Consider the following 17,585-nt stretch of genomic DNA (forward strand, 5'->3'; position numbering starts at 1 on the left):
ATTAAAGGATCATTTCTGGTCTGTCAATGTTCACATGTTTGTAATATTTGGCCTGCAGCTAACTTATTTTAGCTCATGTTACAACATAGAACATAGAACAGTACAGCACAGAACAGGCCCTTCGGCCCTCGATGTTGTGCCGAGCAATGATCACCCTACTCAAACCCACGTATCCACCCTATACCCGTAACCCAACAACCCCCCCACCCGTAACCTTTTACTTTTAAGGACACTACGGGCAATTTAGCATGGTCAATCCACCTAACCCGCACATCTTTGGACTGTGGGAGGAAACCGGAGCACCCGGAGGAAACCCACGCACACACGGGGAGGACGTGCAGACTCCACACAGACAGTGACCCAGCCGGGAATCGAACCTGGGACCCTGGAGCTGTGAAGCATTTATGCTAACCACCATGCTACCGTGCTGCCCCGGTCTTGTATAAGAACATAATATTGTATAAATGAAAGATTCAGCTTACAAGAGGTTAACCCACAGAGCCATTTATAATGTTGATGGTTGGGTAATGTGTATGTTTGGTTCAAACCTGTGACGTTGATCAAAGAGTAACAGCCTCCTCCCAAACCTCCAGCCCCATGACATTCAAACAGGCCTCACTTATTGAGGAGGATGTGACAAAAAGTTGGGGGAGAATGAAGCAGAGCTATTAGTGAAGTACAAGAGGAGACAAAGAAATATAAAACTAATTTTTAATTGTTAAAGCCAAATATTTGAATTTATTCAAAAAGTGAATGTTGCTGGGGTTTGTGAATACAGTATTATAGACACATTGATACAAGCCCCATCTTCAATCGAGACCAACTAATTTCAAGCTATTTGATTGGTTAACTACTATATTTCTGTGGAATTGCAGCAAGCCCTCAGTACCTAATCACATGGAAACGTACCAGGCAGAAGCGTTTGCTTGGTCCCAATAGGATCGTTACATAATTCCTTCTAATTTTATTCTTCCTCCATTCTCCTGATATCCAAAGATTTCTTGGCTTCTGTCAGTTGATCCAGCTCCGCCTTAGCCTCGGAGGCCAGCTGAGTGAGGCCAGGCTGTTCGCCATTACTGTTCGCTTCCAGGTCGAGATCCTCAAAGGATGATCCACTCGCCACTGACTCACTTTTGTCATTCTTGTCGCTGTCCTCCAGCTCCTTGTTGGTCAGGTCAGGGGTGACTGACTTTGCCAGTGATGTTTCCCTGCTCTCTGTGTAGGCCTCGTACGTCACTGAGCTGTTGTCACTGAATGAGTCGCCACCTGAAGTAAAGAGAGAAAAGGTCACACAGACATTGGCATCCCCAATGCAGATTTTACCCAAATGAAAAATATCACAGTCTGTCAAAGATGCTCCTTGCAACTGATGTGTTTGCAACCTAGGCTTAACCACAGTAATTTCACTTCAACCTTTATACAGAATAACATCTCAGAATGTTTTATGAGGATATTGATGAATGACTATTGGTCGTGTGGAAGGGAGAGATGGGGTTGCTAAACACAATGGGAAGATGTCCAGGTCTCTGTAACCCAAACGTAACGGAGCAGGGTTTCAGTAAGACTGGTGGAAGCTGTTGCCAGAAGAACAAATGGCTCCAGGATGAAGGGAGCAGGAACTAGTGGGAGGAGTATTCACAGCTAAAACCTGCAGGAGACAGACCCATACTGCCGCCATGAGGTAAGCTGCTGAGATAAACACAAGAGTCTCGGCTGCTGTACCCAGTTTGGTACACTTGGGATTTATTGGCTTTGTTGATACTTGGCAATGCCCAGAATCTTAAACTTGTTATGGTGCAGAAGGAGACCATTCAGCCCATCGTGTCTGTACCGGCTCCTCAAACGAGGAATTCACCTCGAGTCATTCCTTCGCCTTCTCCCCGTAACCCTTCACAGTTTTCATCTTAAGAGTTTAATTCCCTTTTGAAAGTTTTGATTGAACCTGCCCCTGCCACACTCTCAGCAGCGCTTTCCAAACCTTAGCCACTCGCTGTGTGTGAATATGTTTATTCCCATATCACTTTTTTTCTTCTTTTGCAATTACTTCAACTCTACGTCCTCTCATTCTCGGTCATTTCACCAGTGGGAACAGATTCTCCCGATCTACTCTGTCCAGAACTCTCAGGATTTTGGATACCTCTATCAAATCTCCTCTCAAGACCAGCCTGTCCAACCTTTCCTCAGAAGATAACCCGGCCTTTCCAGGTCTTAATTTAGTCAACTCTCTCTGAACTACTTCCTTTATTACATCCTTCCTTAACTAAGGAGACCAATATTGTTGACAATACTCCAGATGTGGTCTCACCAATGCCCTGTATAACTGAAGCATAAGCTCTCTACTTCTGTATTCAATTCCCCTCGCAATAAATTATAACATTCTATTAGCTTTCCTAATTACTTGCTGTACCTGCATACTAACCTTTTGAGATTCATGCACGAGGACATCCAGATCCCTCTGAATCTCGGGGCTCTGCAATCTCTCACCTTTAGGTAATAAGGTTATTTTTTATTTTTCCTGCCAAAATGGACAATTTCACATTTTTCCACAACATACTCCTTTTGCCAGATCTTTGCTCACTCACATAACCTATACTATTTTGTAGCCTACTTACGTCCTCTTCACAACTTACTTTCCTACCCATCTTTGACATCAGGAAATTTAGCAACCATACCTTCAGTCCCTTCATCCAAGTTATCAAAGTTGTAAACAGTTGAGGTCCCAGCATTAATCCCCGTGGCACATCACTCGTTACATCTCTCCAACATGAAAATGACTTATTTATACCTACTCTCTGCTTCCTGTTAGCCAGCCAACTTCTATCCATGCCAATGTGTTACCCCTATAACATGTGATTTAATTTTTCACAATAACCTTTGATGTGGCACTGAATCAAATGTCTTCTGGAACTCGAGGTACAGCACATTCACCGGTTCCCCTTTATCCACAGCACATGCTACTTCTTCTAGGAACTCCAATAAATTGGTTAAGCATGGTTTCCCTTTCACAAAGTCTGCCTCATTTCCTTTGAATTTTTCCAAATGCCCTGCTATAACATCTTTAATGATGGCTTCTGACATTTTTCCTGTGACAGATGGTAATCTAACTGACCTGTAGAGTCACAGGGCACGATTCTTCCAAAAGGAAACAAAGTCCCATAGCTAGCACGTTTAGCCGCATATTTCCAGGCGCTCGCAGTGTCGAGAAACACATGGCTATTCAGCCTGACTCTCGTGGAATAAGGGGTCTGAACGGGGAACGCATGGCCGAGGCCCTGTTTTGTACAATGGGGAGCTCCGCTTGCCGGAACTCCCCATTGTAGTGAGAGATTGGGACACCATTTTTAAATGGCATCCCGATCTCCAAGACCCTGAACCTCCACACTCCCCCAACACCCATGCCGGGCAACCCCAATCCAATTGCGTGCGTATGCAAAACATGCCAGCATGGCACCTTGGCAGTGCCAACCTGTTACCCTGGCAGTGCCAGGCTGGACACCTTGGCAGTGCCAGGCTGCGATCCAGGTGGTTCTACCAAGGTGCCAGGCGGATGACACAAAGACTGGTTGGGTGGTTAACACTGAGGTTGAGAGTCTTGGGTTACAGGAAGATATAGACGGGATGGTCAAATGGGCAGAAAAGTGGCAGATGAAATTTAAACCTGAAAAGTGTGAGGTGATACACTTTGGAAGGAGTAATTTGACAAGGAAGTATTCAATGATTGGCCTGACACTTGGAAGTTCCAAGAAACAAAGAGATCTAGGAGTGTTTGTACATTGATCTCTGAAGGCAGAAGGGCAGGTTCATAGGGTGGTGATAAAGACATTTGTGACTCTTGCCTTTACAAAAGCAGGGAGGTCATGTTTGACATGTGTGCATGTTCACATATCTCTGAAGACAGCAGGATAGCTAGATAAGGTGGTTATGAAGGCCTTTGGGATTCTTGCCTTTATTGACCAAGGCATTGAATATAAGATCAGGTTAAGGGAGGTTTTGCTGGAGTTGTATAAACCTCTGGTTAGGTCCCAGCTGGAGGACTGTGTGCAATTCTGGTCACCACCTTATAGGAAGGATGTGATTGCACTGGAGGAGGTATAGAGGCGATTCCTCGGATGTTGCCTCGGATGGAACATTTAAGTTATGAAGAGAGATTGGATCGGCTTGGGTTGTTTTTCCTCGAGTCGAGAAGACTGAGGGGGCAACCTGCTTGAGGGGCATAAGATTATGAGGGACACACGTAAAGTCAATTACAAGGGAACACAAGTTCAAGGTGAGGGGCAAGAGGTTTAAGGGATATTTGAGAAAAAACCTTTTTAGCCAGAGGGTGGTGATGTTCTGGCATGTACTGTCTGGGAGGGTGGTAGAGGCGGGATGCTTTATATCCTTTCAAAAGTACCTGGATGAACACTTGGCACATCATACATTCAAGGCTATGGGCCAAGTGTTCCCCCAGCCAAGTACTCAAGAAGCACAGTGATGGTGACCACACTGACAACATGGAACCAACTCAGGCACCACTCAGGTCCGGTTGCAATGTCCACCATGGCCCCCATCTGCAAGAACCATCGGCGGGATTCTCCATTTCTGAGACTAAATGTTGACACAAATGCAGAATTTGTGGACTTTCACGACAGAAAAACTGCCGCTGCACCTGGACTGATTCCACTACTGTTAAGGGGCTAGCACCGATACCACATGGAACACAATCCATTCTAATGAGAAACAGTGCCGGTTCTGTGATTGACACTCAGGGGGCTGACAAGCTGCAGCCGCACATACACACTTCATTCCCCACACACACCATGTCAGCCAACAGGAGAGCACCCCGTTTCACCGATACCGAGCTGGAGACCATCCTGGACACGGTGGAGGACAGGTGCTTGACCCTGTACCCCGGACTCCGCCGTTCGTCATGCCTGGGCGCCGTGGGCAACATAGTCCGGACCGGCCAGCAGTTCCGGAAGAAACGGCACAACCTCCTCAGAGCAGCCAGGGTGAGTAGGCAACACTGTGCCCCTGGCACTAACCCTGTCCCACACACCCTAACCCGGAGGGCAGCCGAGCCCCCACCGTGAACCCATGCTGGTACCTATACTGGCCACCATAGTTGGGTGCCCTGGCCACTGAAGTCACCAGCTACCCACCCCCTGGGTTGCATGCGTCGGACTGTCTAACTGTCGTTTTCTGTTTTACCCCCCCCCCTCTCCAGGAGAAGGCTGCGCACAACCACCGGGAGCGAAAGAAGACAGGAGGCGGACCGTTGGACCTGCGGCCCTTCACCCTGGATGAGCAGAGGGCCCTGGAAATGGTTGGCGGCCCGGGGGAAAGGAAGGTCGCCGAGGTGGAGTTGGCCGCGGGCGAGGAAGTGAGATCCCGCTTATTTGCGGTTCCCCATGATACGTGTGTGAGCCCCCTCACCCCCACAACACCCTCACCCCCACAACACCCTCACCCCCACATAACCCTCACCCCAACACCACGCTCACTCCCACAACACCCTCACCCCAACACCACCCTCACCCCCACACCATCCTCACCCCCACACCACTCTCACCCCAACACCACCCTCACCCCCACATAACCCTCACCCCAACACCACCCTCACCCCCACAACACCCTCACTCCAACACCACCCTCACCCCAACACCACCCTCACTTCCACAACACCCTCACCCCAACACCACCCTCACCCCCACACCACCCTCACCCCAACACCACCCTCACCCCAACACCACCCTCACCCCCACACCATCCTCACCCCCACACCACTCTCACCCCAACACCACCCTCACCCCCACATAACCCTCACCCCAACACCACCCTCACCCCCACAACACCCTCACCCCCACAACACCCTCACCCCAACACCACCCTCACCCCCACACCACCCTCACTCCCACAACACCCTCACCCCAACACCACCCTCACCCCAACACCACCCTCACCCCCACAACACCCTCACCCCCACAACACCCTCGCCCCCACATAACCCTCACCCCAACACCACCCTCACTCCCACAACACCCTCACCCCAACACCACCCTCACCCCCACACCATCCTCACCCCCACACCACTCTCACCCCAACACCACCCTCACCCCCACATAACCCTCACCCCAACACCACCCTCACTCCCACAACACCCTCACCCCAACACCACCCTCACACCAACACCACCCTCACCCCCACAACACCCTCACCCCCACAACACCCTCACCCCCACATAACCCTCACCCCAACACCACCCTCACTCCCACAACACCCTCACCCCAACACCACCCTCACCCCCACACCATCCTCACCCCCACACCACTCTCACCCCAACACCACCCTCACCCCCACATAACCCTCACCCCAACACCACCCTCACTCCCACAACACCCTCACCCCAACACCACCCTCACACCAACACCACCCTCACCCCCACACCACCCTCACCCCAACACCACCCTCACCCCAACACCACCCTCACCCCCACACCATCCTCACCCCCACACCACTCTCACCCCAACACCACCCTCACCCCCACATAACCCTCACCCCAACACCACCCTCACTCCCACAACACCCTCACCCCAACACCACCCTCACCCCCACACCATCCTCACCCCCACACCACTCTCACCCCAACACCACCCTCACCCCCACATAACCCTCACCCCAACACCACCCTCACTCCCACAACACCCTCACCCCAACACCACCCTCACACCAACACCACCCTCACCCCCACACCACCCTCACCCCAACACCACCCTCACCCCAACACCACCCTCACTCCCACAACACCCTCACCCCACACCACCCTCACCCCCACACCACCCTCACCCCCACATCACCCTCACACCAACACCACCCTCACCCCAACACCACCCTCACCCGCATACCACCCTCACCCCCACAACACCCTCACCCCCACAACACCCTCACCCCCACACCACCCTCACCCCCACACCACCCTCCCCCCCACATCACCCTCACACCAACACCACCCTCACCCCAACACCACCCTCACCCCAACACCACCCTCACCCCAACACCACCCTCACCCCAACACCACCCTCACACCAACACCACCCTCACTCCCACAACACCCTCACTCCCACACCACCCTCACCCCAACACCACCCTCACACCACCCTCACCCCCACATCACCCTCACTCCCACAACACCCTCACCCCCACACCACCCTCACCCCACACAGCACCCTCACCCCAACACCACCCTCACCCCAACACCACCCTCACCCCCAGATCACCCTCACCCCCACACCACCCTCACACCCCACACCACCCTCACCCCCACATTACCCTCACACCAACACCACCCTCACCCCCACATCACCCTCACACCAACACCACCCTCACCCCCACACCACCCTCACCCCCACACCACCCTCACCCCACACAGCACCCTCACCCCAACACCACCCTCACCCCAACACCACCCTCACACCAACACCACCCTCACCCCCACCCCCACACCACCCTCACCCCACACAGCACCCTCACCCCCACACCACCCTCACACCCACATCACCCTCACCCCCACATCACCCTCACCCCAACACCACCCTCACCCCCACATCACCCTCACCCCAACACCACCCTCACCCCCACAACACCCTCACTCCCACACCACCCTCACCCCCACATCACCCTCACACCAACACCACCCTCACCCCCACACCACCCTCACTCCCACAACACCCTCACTCCCACACCACCCTCACTCCCACAACACCCTCACACCAACACCACCCTCACACCAACACCACCCTCACCCCCACACCACCCTCACTCCCACAACACCCTCACTCCGACACCACCCTCACCCCAACACCACCCTCACCCCAACACCACCCTCACCCCCACACCACCCTCACCCCAACACCACCCTCACCCCCACACCACCCTCACCCCCACATCACCCTCACCCTCACACCACCCTCACCCTCACACCACCCTCACCCCAACACCACCCTCACCCCACACAGCACCCTCACGCTACACCACCCCACCCCTTCGCCCTACACCACCCCCACGCCTATCTGGCCCGCAGTTTAATCATGCATCGTGTCTTGTGTCTTACTGCTGGAGACGGGGCGGGTCCAACAGGCGCCCCCCGCCCCCCCCGCCAGTGCCACAGCCGGAGCCCCCCTACGAACCGGGCACCAACAGCAGCTCAGACAACAGCCCTCTGCCCGAGACTCAGGAGACCCCGGAGCTCGGGTTGGAGGATGACAGTGATTTTCCGCCACAGCCGTCTCCAACACCCTCCACCATCCCAGAGACACTCACCTCATTTGGGCATGTTAGTGAAGAGGCTCCTGGGACACTATCTGGTGCTCACACACAGCTGATATGGTACAGCAGGTGGAGGTAGGCATACCCGATGGGGTGGATGGTCGGAGGCCAGGCCGACCTGAGGAACTAGCTGCCATCCAGAAAGGTCTCGAACCTCTGGAACAGACAGTCCCATCTATAGTGGATATGCAGTCACAGAGCCAGGGACCACATCAGGGGTTGTCAGCAAGGATCCAGCACCTGCTGGCACAGTTGGAGGAGTCCAACCACGTGCAGCAGCAGGAGGTGGTGTCGGCCATGTGTGCCACCCAGGCCAACATCACACGAGCGTTGGCGGCGGTGGAGCCATTGAGGCTGATGGTTTCGGCTATGGATCAGCATGTTCAATGCCTGGGGCATTCTGTGCATGTGCTAGCCGAGGCCCAGGACAGGGTTGCCGCCTCACAGGCAGCCATATCCCTGAGCCACCTGGAAATTGCAGCGGCGCTCCTGAGCATGGCCCATTCACAGCAGGCCATGACTGGGAACGTCAGCGGCATTACCCAGGCGCTGGCCGATGTGGCGCAGTCACAGGTTGATGTGACACAGACCCAGAAGGTGGTGGCACAGTCACAGCGTGATGTGGCGCAGTCCCAGACGGCGATGGTCCACTCCCTGTGCTCCATGGCTGCGAGCATGCAGACCCTGGTCGAGACCAGAACGGGCCTCCAGGACTGGCAGCACCAGGTGTCGGGGGAGCTTTTGGGGTTAGATCTGCTCGTACCCCCTTCCATGGAGTAGCCTGGGGGCCATCCGGCACCCCGAGGGGGGAGGAGGTGATGGGCCTGTGCCGGTAACTCCCACAGGGAAGGTGCCGGAAGGCCGCTGCAGGGAAGGCGCCGGAAGGTCACCTCGGGCTCTCCACTCCTGACCATGATGCATCTGGTGGGCAGCGGGCAGAACAGGGCGACACCACCCCACTGGTGACACCTGAGCAGCAGCTGGATCCATCCAGCACGGTCGCCCCAGACGACGCCTGCCAATGGGACCCAGGTCGCAGGGCAGGAATTATAGCCGGCCACCTCCACTCCTGCTGTACCATCTGGGGATCCACCTAAATGTAGCTTTAGGGTCCGTAAGGCCAGGAAGTTAGACACCAGTTAAGTTGGCATGGGTGCAGGGCACAATTTGGTTATCGGGGCAAGGGCACAAAACTGTATATATTCGTTCATATTAAACACCAGTTACCACCGGTGGCCTGGCTTCCACACCACCCCCGACCATCACCACCACCGCTACCCCAGGGATTCGATGGGACCATGTGATTGGATGGCCAGCTCGCATGCAAGGTTGTGAGCATGCAGACCCTGGTCAAGACCAGAACGGGCCTCCAGGACTGGCAGCACCAGGTGTCGGGGAGCTTTAGGGGCTAGATCTGCTCGTACCCCCTTCCAAGGAGTAGCCTGGGGGCCATCCAGCACCCCGAGGGAGGAGGTGATGATGGGCCCGTGCCGGTGACTCCCACAGGGAAGGTGCCGGTGGAAAGTGCTGGAAAGTGCTACCGTGGGCAGAAGTCAGATGTTGCCAAATGATGTACAGCACCAGAGCTCATCGCAGAGCGGGTTGCTATCATTCTCCATCCCATGGACCAGACCCGCTGTTACTGACAACCCAAAGCCCTCACCCTGCAGTGTTACAGGTATGTATCACGGAGGGAGTTGCAGGTGGGGAGTGGCTGGGGCCGGGGGGGCGGGGGGGGGGGGGGGGGGGGGGGGGGGGGGGGGGGGGGGGGAATGCTGTATCCACGACCCTGTCCAGTTCCCCCTCCTCCACGTGCCCACCCCCAAGTCGGTGAAGCTGGAGGTGATCAGAGCATCCTGTGCGCTTTGGCCCTTGCGCACATGTCCTGCGGCCTCCCATGCCTGCCTGGGATCCATGTCTGCCCACCTTTGCCCTCCTCCGTATCCTCCTTGTTGGATGAAGCCTTGCGTTTTCCTGAAGTACCTCGTCCCTCTGCTGTGTGATGTTGTGGAGGACACAGCAGGCCACCACGAAGTGGGCAACCCTCTCAGCATCATACTGGAGGGCCCCTCCAGAGCAGTCCAGAACATCTAAACTGCATCTTCAGGAGGCCAAAGCACCGCTCAATCATGCTCCTGGTTGCTGCATGGACGTCACTGTAGCGGGTCTCCTTGTCGGTCCGTGGCCTCCGGATAGGTGTCAACAGCCTCGGCCGCAGCGGGTAACTCCTATCCCCCAGCCGGAGGGGTGTGTGTGGGGGGGGGGTCTCGAATATATCAGGAACCGCTGAGTGTGTCAGGATGAAAGCGGCATGCATACTGCCCGGGTACCGGGCACACGTGTGTGATGCACCGCTGACAGTCACATATCAGTTGCACATTCATCAAGTGGGACGCCTTTCCATTTGTGTAGGGCGGCCTGTCATCAGCAGGTGCTCGTAGGGGGACATGCATCCCGCTGATCACCTCCTGGACCCGGGGCATCCTGTAGATGGCAATGAACCCCACTGGCCAGGCATCCTGGTCAGCTCGGTCTACATTGAAATGGATGTATTGTACCGTCTGGGTATACAGGGCCTCCGTGACCGCATGAATGCACCATTGCACCAAGTATGTGAGATACTGGACAGGCATCCACTCGGCACCAGGAAAGACCCTGTGGTGTAAAAGTTCAGGGCGGCCGTCACCTTGACCTGCCTCCGCCTACTACTCTTCCTGGTGGTCACCCAATGTTTTCTGCCTATGCAGTCATTGCTTGCGATGTGACCAGCTTGCTGAACATGCTATCCACGATGTCCTCAGCATCACAGATGATCCATTGTAAGGCTCTCGTTGCACAATGCCTTTATTCGGCAGCTGTAGCTGGGCACACTTCCTGCGCACATGGAAGTGTCCCTGATTTCCCACATATTGCAAGAGGGGCTGAGTTCTCCTGCCATATCCTTGTTGGATGAAGCCTTGTGTTTTCCTAAAGTTAATTGTTTCTTCTTTAAATTTAGAGTACTGGTTATGCAATGGACCATCCTTTACTTTAAACACTAGCTCCTCCAAAACTGTTATAATGAGTTATGAGAACACGCAAATGTTCACATTATTAATTACTTTTCATTTTCTGGACAGATGGTTGGTGGGAGGGGGGGTGGATATGGAGAATGTTAAAGTTTATTCTATACTAAGGTAGCATTTATTATCATCTTGCATCTATTCTTATGAACAGTTTCTTATGAACAGTTTCTGTTTCAATTTGAATTTAAGAAAGAGGGGATTCGGTTTAAGGATAAAAGGATAAAGGATAAAGAGAAAATATATATCTTAGACAATTGTCAGCTTAGATGAGGCTCAAATTGTTAGTACATATTGGTACTAACGACATAGGCAGGAAGGGGCATGAGGTCCTGCAGCAGGAGTTCAGGGAGCTAGGTAGAAAGTCAAAAGACAGGACCTCTATGGTTGTAATCTCGGGATTACTCCCTGTCCCACGTGCCAGTGAGGCAAGAAATAGGAAGATGGAGCAGCAGAACACGTGGCTAAACAGCTGGTGTAGAGGGAGGGTTTTCGTTATCTGGACCACTGGGAGCTCTTCCGGGGCAGGTGTGAACTGTATAAGAAGGACGGGTTGCATCTAAACTGGAGAGGCATAAATATCCTGGCCGCGAGGTTTACTCGTGTCACACGGGAGGGTTTAAACTAGAATGGCAGGGGGTGGGTACCGGAGCAATAGGTCAGAAGGTGAAAGCATTGAGGGAGAACTAGGGAATAGGGCCAGTATGGCTCTGAAGAAGAGCAGACAGGGAGATGTTGCTGAAAACAGTGGGTCTGGTGGCCTGAAGTGCATATGTTTTAATGCAAGAAGTATTACGGGTAAGGCAGATGAACTTAGAGCTGGGATTAGTACTTGGAACTATGATGTTGTTTCCATTACAGAGACCTGGTTGAGGGAAGGACAGGGTTGGCAGCTAAACATTCCAGGATTTAGATGTTTCAGGCGGGATAGAGGGGGATGTAAAAGAGGTGGCGGAGTTACGCTACTGGTTAGGGAGAATATCACAGCTGTATTGCAGGAGGACACCTCAGAGGGCAGCGAGGCCATATGGGTAGAGATCAGGAATAAGAAGGGTGCAGTCACAATGTTGGGGGTTTACTACAGGCCTCCCAACAGCCAGTGGGAGATAGAGGGGCAGATAGGTAGACAGATTTTGGAAACAAGTAAAAACAACAGGGTTGTTGTGATGGGAGACTTCAACTTCCCCAATATTGACTGGGACTCACTTGGTGCTAGGGGCTTAGACAGGGCAGAGTTTGCAAGTAGCACCCAGGAGGGCTTCTTAAAACAATATGTAGCTAGTCCAACTAGGGAAGGGGCTGTACTGGACCTGGTATTGGGGAATGAGCCCGGCCAGGTGGTAGAAGTTTCAGTAGGGGAGCATTTCGGGAACAGTGACCACAACTCAGTAAGTTTTAAAGTGCTGGTGGACAAGGATAAGAATGGTCCTAGGGTGAATGTGCTAAATTGGGGGAAGGCTAATTATAACAATATTAGGCGGGAACTGAAGAATCTAGATGGGGGGCGGATGTTTCAGGGTAAATCAACAACCGACATGTGGGAGGCTTTCAAATGTCAGTTGAAAGGAATTCAGGACCGGCATGTTCCTGTGCGGAGGATAAATACGGCAAATTTCGGGAACCTTGGATAACAAGAGATATTGTAGGCCTCATCAAAAAAAAAGGAGGAATTTGTCAGGGCTAGAAGGCTGGGAACAGATGAAGCCTGTGTGGAATATAAGGAAAGTAGGAAGGAACTTAAGCAAGGAGTCAGGAGAGCTAGAAGGGGTCACGAAAAGTCATTGGCAAATAGGATTAAGGAAAATCCCAAAGCTTTCTACATGTACATAAAAAGTAAAAGGGTAGCCAGGAAAAGGGTTGGCCCACTGAAGGATAGGCAAGGGAATCTATGTGTGGAGCCAGAGGAAATGGGCGAGGTACTAAATGAATACTTTGCATCAGTATTGACCAAAGAGAAGGAATTGGTGGATGTTGAGTATGGAGAAGGGTGTGTAGATAGCCTGGGTCACATTGAGATCCAAAAAGACGAGGTGTTGGGCGTCTTGAAAAATATTAAGGTAGATAAGTCCCCACGGCCTAATGGAATCTATCCCAGAATGCTGAAGGAGGCTAGAGAGGAAATTGCTGAGGCCTTGACAGAAATCTTTGGATCCTCACTGTCTTCAGGTGATGTCCCGGAGGACTGGAGAATAGCCAATGTTGTTCCTTTGTTTAAGAAGGGTAGCAAGGATAATCCAGGGAACTACAGGCCGGTGAGCCTTACGTCAGTGGTAGGGAGATTACGGGAGAAAATTCTTCGAGACAGGATCTACTCCCATTTGGAAGCAAGTGCGAGAGGAAGCACAGTTTTGTGAAGGGGAGGTCGTGTCTCAGTAACTTGATAGAGTTTTTCGAAGAGGTCACAAAGATGATTGATGCAGGTGGGGCAGTGGATGTTGTCTATATGGACTTCAGTAAGGCCTTTGATAAGGTCATGGTAGACTGGTACAAAAGTTCTATGTTCTAAAAGTGAAGTCACACGGGATCGGGGTGAGCTGGCAAGATGGATACAGAACTGACTAGGTCATAGAAGACAGAGAGTAGCAATGGAAGGGTGCTTTTCTAATTGGAGGGCTGTGACTAGTGGTGTTCCGCAGGGATCAGTGCTGGACCGTTGCTGTTCGTAGTATATATAAATAATTTGGAGGAAAATGTAACTGGTCTGATTAGTAAGTTTGCAGATGACACAAAGGTTGGTGGAATTGCGGATAGCGTTGAGGACTGTCAGAGGATACACCAAGATTTAGATCGTTTGGAGACTTGGGCTGAGAGATGGCAGATGGAGTTTAATCTGGACAAATGTGAGGTAATGCTTTTTGGAATGTTTAATGCAGGTAGGGAATATACAGTGAATGGTAGAACCCTAAAGAGTATTGAAAGTCAGAGAGATCTAGGTGTACAGGTCCACAGGTCACTGAAAGGGGCAACACAGGTGGAGAAGGTAGTCAAGAAGGCATACGGCATGCTTGCCTTCATTGGCCGGGGCATTCAGTATAAGAGTTGGCAAGTCATGTTACAGCTGTATAGGGCACTAGTTAGGCCACACTTGGAGTATAGTGTTCAATTCTGGTCGCTACACTACCAGAAAGATGTGGAGGCTTGAGAGAAGGTGCAGAAGAGATTTACCAGGATGTTGCCTGGTATGGAGGGCATTAGCTATGGGGAGCGGTTGAATAAACTTGGTTTGTTCTCACTGGAACGACGGAGGTTGAGGGGTGACCTGATGGAGGTCTACAAAATTGTGAGGGGCATAGACAGAGTGGATAGTCAGAGGCTTTTTCCCAGGGTAGAGGGGTCAATTACTAGGGGGCATAGGTTTAAGGTGCGAGGGGCAAGATTTAGAGGCGATGTACGAGACAGGTTTTTTACACAGAGGGCAGTGGGTACCTGGAACTCACTGCCGGAAGAGGTGGTAGAAGCAGGGACCATAGTGACATTTAAAGGACATTTTGCCAAATACATGAATAGAGGGATACGGACCCAGGAAGTGCAGAAGATTTTAGTTTAGACGGGCAGCAAGGTCGTCGCAGGTTTGGAGGGCCGAAGGGCCTGTTCCTGTGCTGTACTTTTCTTTGTTCTTTGTATTGTGAACTTGGAGATGAAATGCAATGACAGAGACACAGTCAGTGATGTTTTAAACAGTGTGTTGTTTGGGAAGCCTTTGTTGAATTCAGAATTAAGAAGTGTAGGAGGTAGTTAGAAGCTGTCATGTTTAAGGCAAGCAAAATCACCGACTATGAGAAGGTATAACATATTTTTTGTCTTCTATTAAGTGGAGAAAGGTTTAGATAATCCCGGGCATAACTGTTGCACAGCAGGTCTACAAGTGTTGCATGAGAAAAACTGCTTTATTACTTATAAACTGGGCAGCACGGTAGCACAGTGGTTAGCACAGCTCCAGGGTCCCAGGTTTGATTCCCGGCTTGGGTCACTGTCTGTGCAGAGTCTGCACGTTCTCCCCGTGTCTGCGTGGGTTTCCTCCGGGTGCTCCGGCTTCCTCCAACTGTCCAAAGATGTGTAGGTTAGCTGGATTGGCCATGATAAATTGCCCTTAGTGTCCAAAAAAGGTTAGTTGGGGTTATGGGGATAGGATGGAGGTGTGGGCTTAAGTAGGGCGCTCTTTCCAAGAGCCGGCGCAGACTCGATGGGCCGAATGGCCTCCTTTAGCACTGTAAATTCTATGAAATCTATGAAACATCTGGCCTTGGTGTAACAAGAACAAAGCACATATTAAATAGTTTGCTAAAGGTATCTAAGGGGCATGCAGTGTTACATCCTGTGAGTTCTGCTGTTGAGTATCATTGAGAACTGTAAGACAAATCGGAACATAAAGGATATAAGATCTGCTGACAGGGTTAATTAATGCCAATGAGCCTGAGAAGACATCAAAAGTAGGGCACAGGACTTGTAAAAGGCAGTGACTGTGGTTAAGACTTGAACAATTGCTCAATCTCTTCCAATAAAGTTAATTATCCTAAATCCTCCCTGACTCAACTGAAAATGTCATCTCTAGGATCCAGTTGTCTCCTCTGTGCTTGTCTAAACCACAACCCAGCTTTGAAAGGAATCAAAAGTTAATAATTAGTAAATAAAATTCACTGCTCAGGGGGGAAGAAATTCAAAATGCGCAGGCCCCTTTGAAGCATGTTAATTTTATATAAAGAACTTGCCTTCAGACAGTGCTTTTCATGACTTCGAGACACCTCACAGCGTTTTACAACTGATGCCTATCAAAATCCCGCAAACTGTAATGACACTAATAACCAGATAATCTATTTAAGATTATTATTGGACAAATATTGGCCAGGGTACTGGGAGAACTTCTCTGCTGCTCTTTGAACAGTACCATGGAATCTTTTACTGCTCCCGGAGTGGGCCTCTGTTTTACATCCCAGCCATCACACAGCACCTCCAGCAGCGCAGCGCTCCCGCTGTACTGCACTGGACTGCCACTCGAGATTTTGGGCTCGAGTCTCTGGAGTGGGGTTTGACCTCACCATGTTTTTGACTCTGAGGCTCGAGTGCTACCATGAGGGCAAGTCTGGCACTTATGCCCTCTAGCTCCAATCTCCCCGGCCAAGTTAAGCTTGCCTCTTCAACCCTTGCTTAGCTTTTATCACTTCCTTTTTCAAACACATTTTTAATACCCCCTTTTGGGTAGTTTTTCTTTATCAGCCGCCGCGTTTTATCTTTTCCCAGCTTTCCAAATGACAGGAACTAGCCAGCAGATTCATCAGCATTCACAGATAGTGCCTCAGTTACAGACAAACATTCTGACCCCGCTGGAAACATTACCCTCCCTTTTCCGGTGCAACTGTGTATTTGCAGCATTGCATGTGCCTATTTTGAATATCTGGTTTTAATTTTGTTCTCGCTGCAAGTTAAAACAGTCTGTCTTCCATTTATATTTCTTCTTTATCCCAATGTTTTTTCAAGTCAAAGACTCGGCTGCTATTATTCCATCCTTGTCTAACGTGTAAATCCCATTATTGGAGCAGTCAATCCTCTTGTGTGTCAGAGATGTAATTACTGTCTGTGTTTTTCGTTAGACTGTGTTAATTGTGCACAGTGATTAAATGGCAGAACGTTCAGAGTATTTAATTGGTCTTGGGGCGAAGTTGCAATCAATAGCACTGGATAAAGCAGGAGTACATTAATAATTATTAAATATGTAGAGTTAGGACAGCAATTAGCATATCACATGAATTTTGAAAGTTCTTACATCAATATGAGTAGTGTTACAGATATTTCACGTCCTTAATACGAGTAAATTAAAGATGATTTTGGAAGGAAGGATAGTGTTTATCGTCATTAGGAAGAACTTCATTCTTCCTAAATAATTCTTGAGCTGGTGCAGCCAATCAGTTTAAAGACGTCCACAATATTGATGCCAGGATCTGCATCTGAACTCAGTTGCTGCTGTGGTAAAGGTGATACATTGGTTTCTGTAGCTGCCTTCACACTGGCATTTTGAGAGTCCCAGTCGCTGTCAATATCTAATTCGAGGACTCTCGCACATGTGGGGAAAACGGCAATATAATGTTGCTGGACTGACAGCAGCTGCAGACTGCGGAAGTCCCGTTTAATTACAGGTTTTCTTGGTGAGGAATCTGAAAACATTGGGCTGAGTGCCGACGCCGGAGTGAAACCCGAAGTGTTTCACTCCGGTGTCGGAGGCCG

General features: G+C 51.1%; 1 protein-coding gene across 1 annotated transcript in view; it reads right to left on the reverse strand.

The window, feature by feature from the left end:
* Window positions 1–697: 697 nt before the first annotated feature.
* Window positions 698–17,585, reverse strand: part of LOC119973183 (testis-expressed protein 264 homolog) — a 463,785-nt gene continuing 446,897 nt past the window's right edge. The window contains exon 4 of the mRNA XM_038810832.1: window positions 698–1,266. Within this exon, the coding sequence (XP_038666760.1) occupies window positions 965–1,266 (302 nt within the window). The 3' untranslated portion in view covers window positions 698–964. The remainder of the gene's footprint in view (window positions 1,267–17,585) is intronic.

The sequence above is a fragment of the Scyliorhinus canicula genome, chromosome 11 (assembly GCF_902713615.1).
Source record: "Scyliorhinus canicula chromosome 11, sScyCan1.1, whole genome shotgun sequence".
NCBI lineage: Eukaryota > Metazoa > Chordata > Chondrichthyes > Carcharhiniformes > Scyliorhinidae > Scyliorhinus > Scyliorhinus canicula.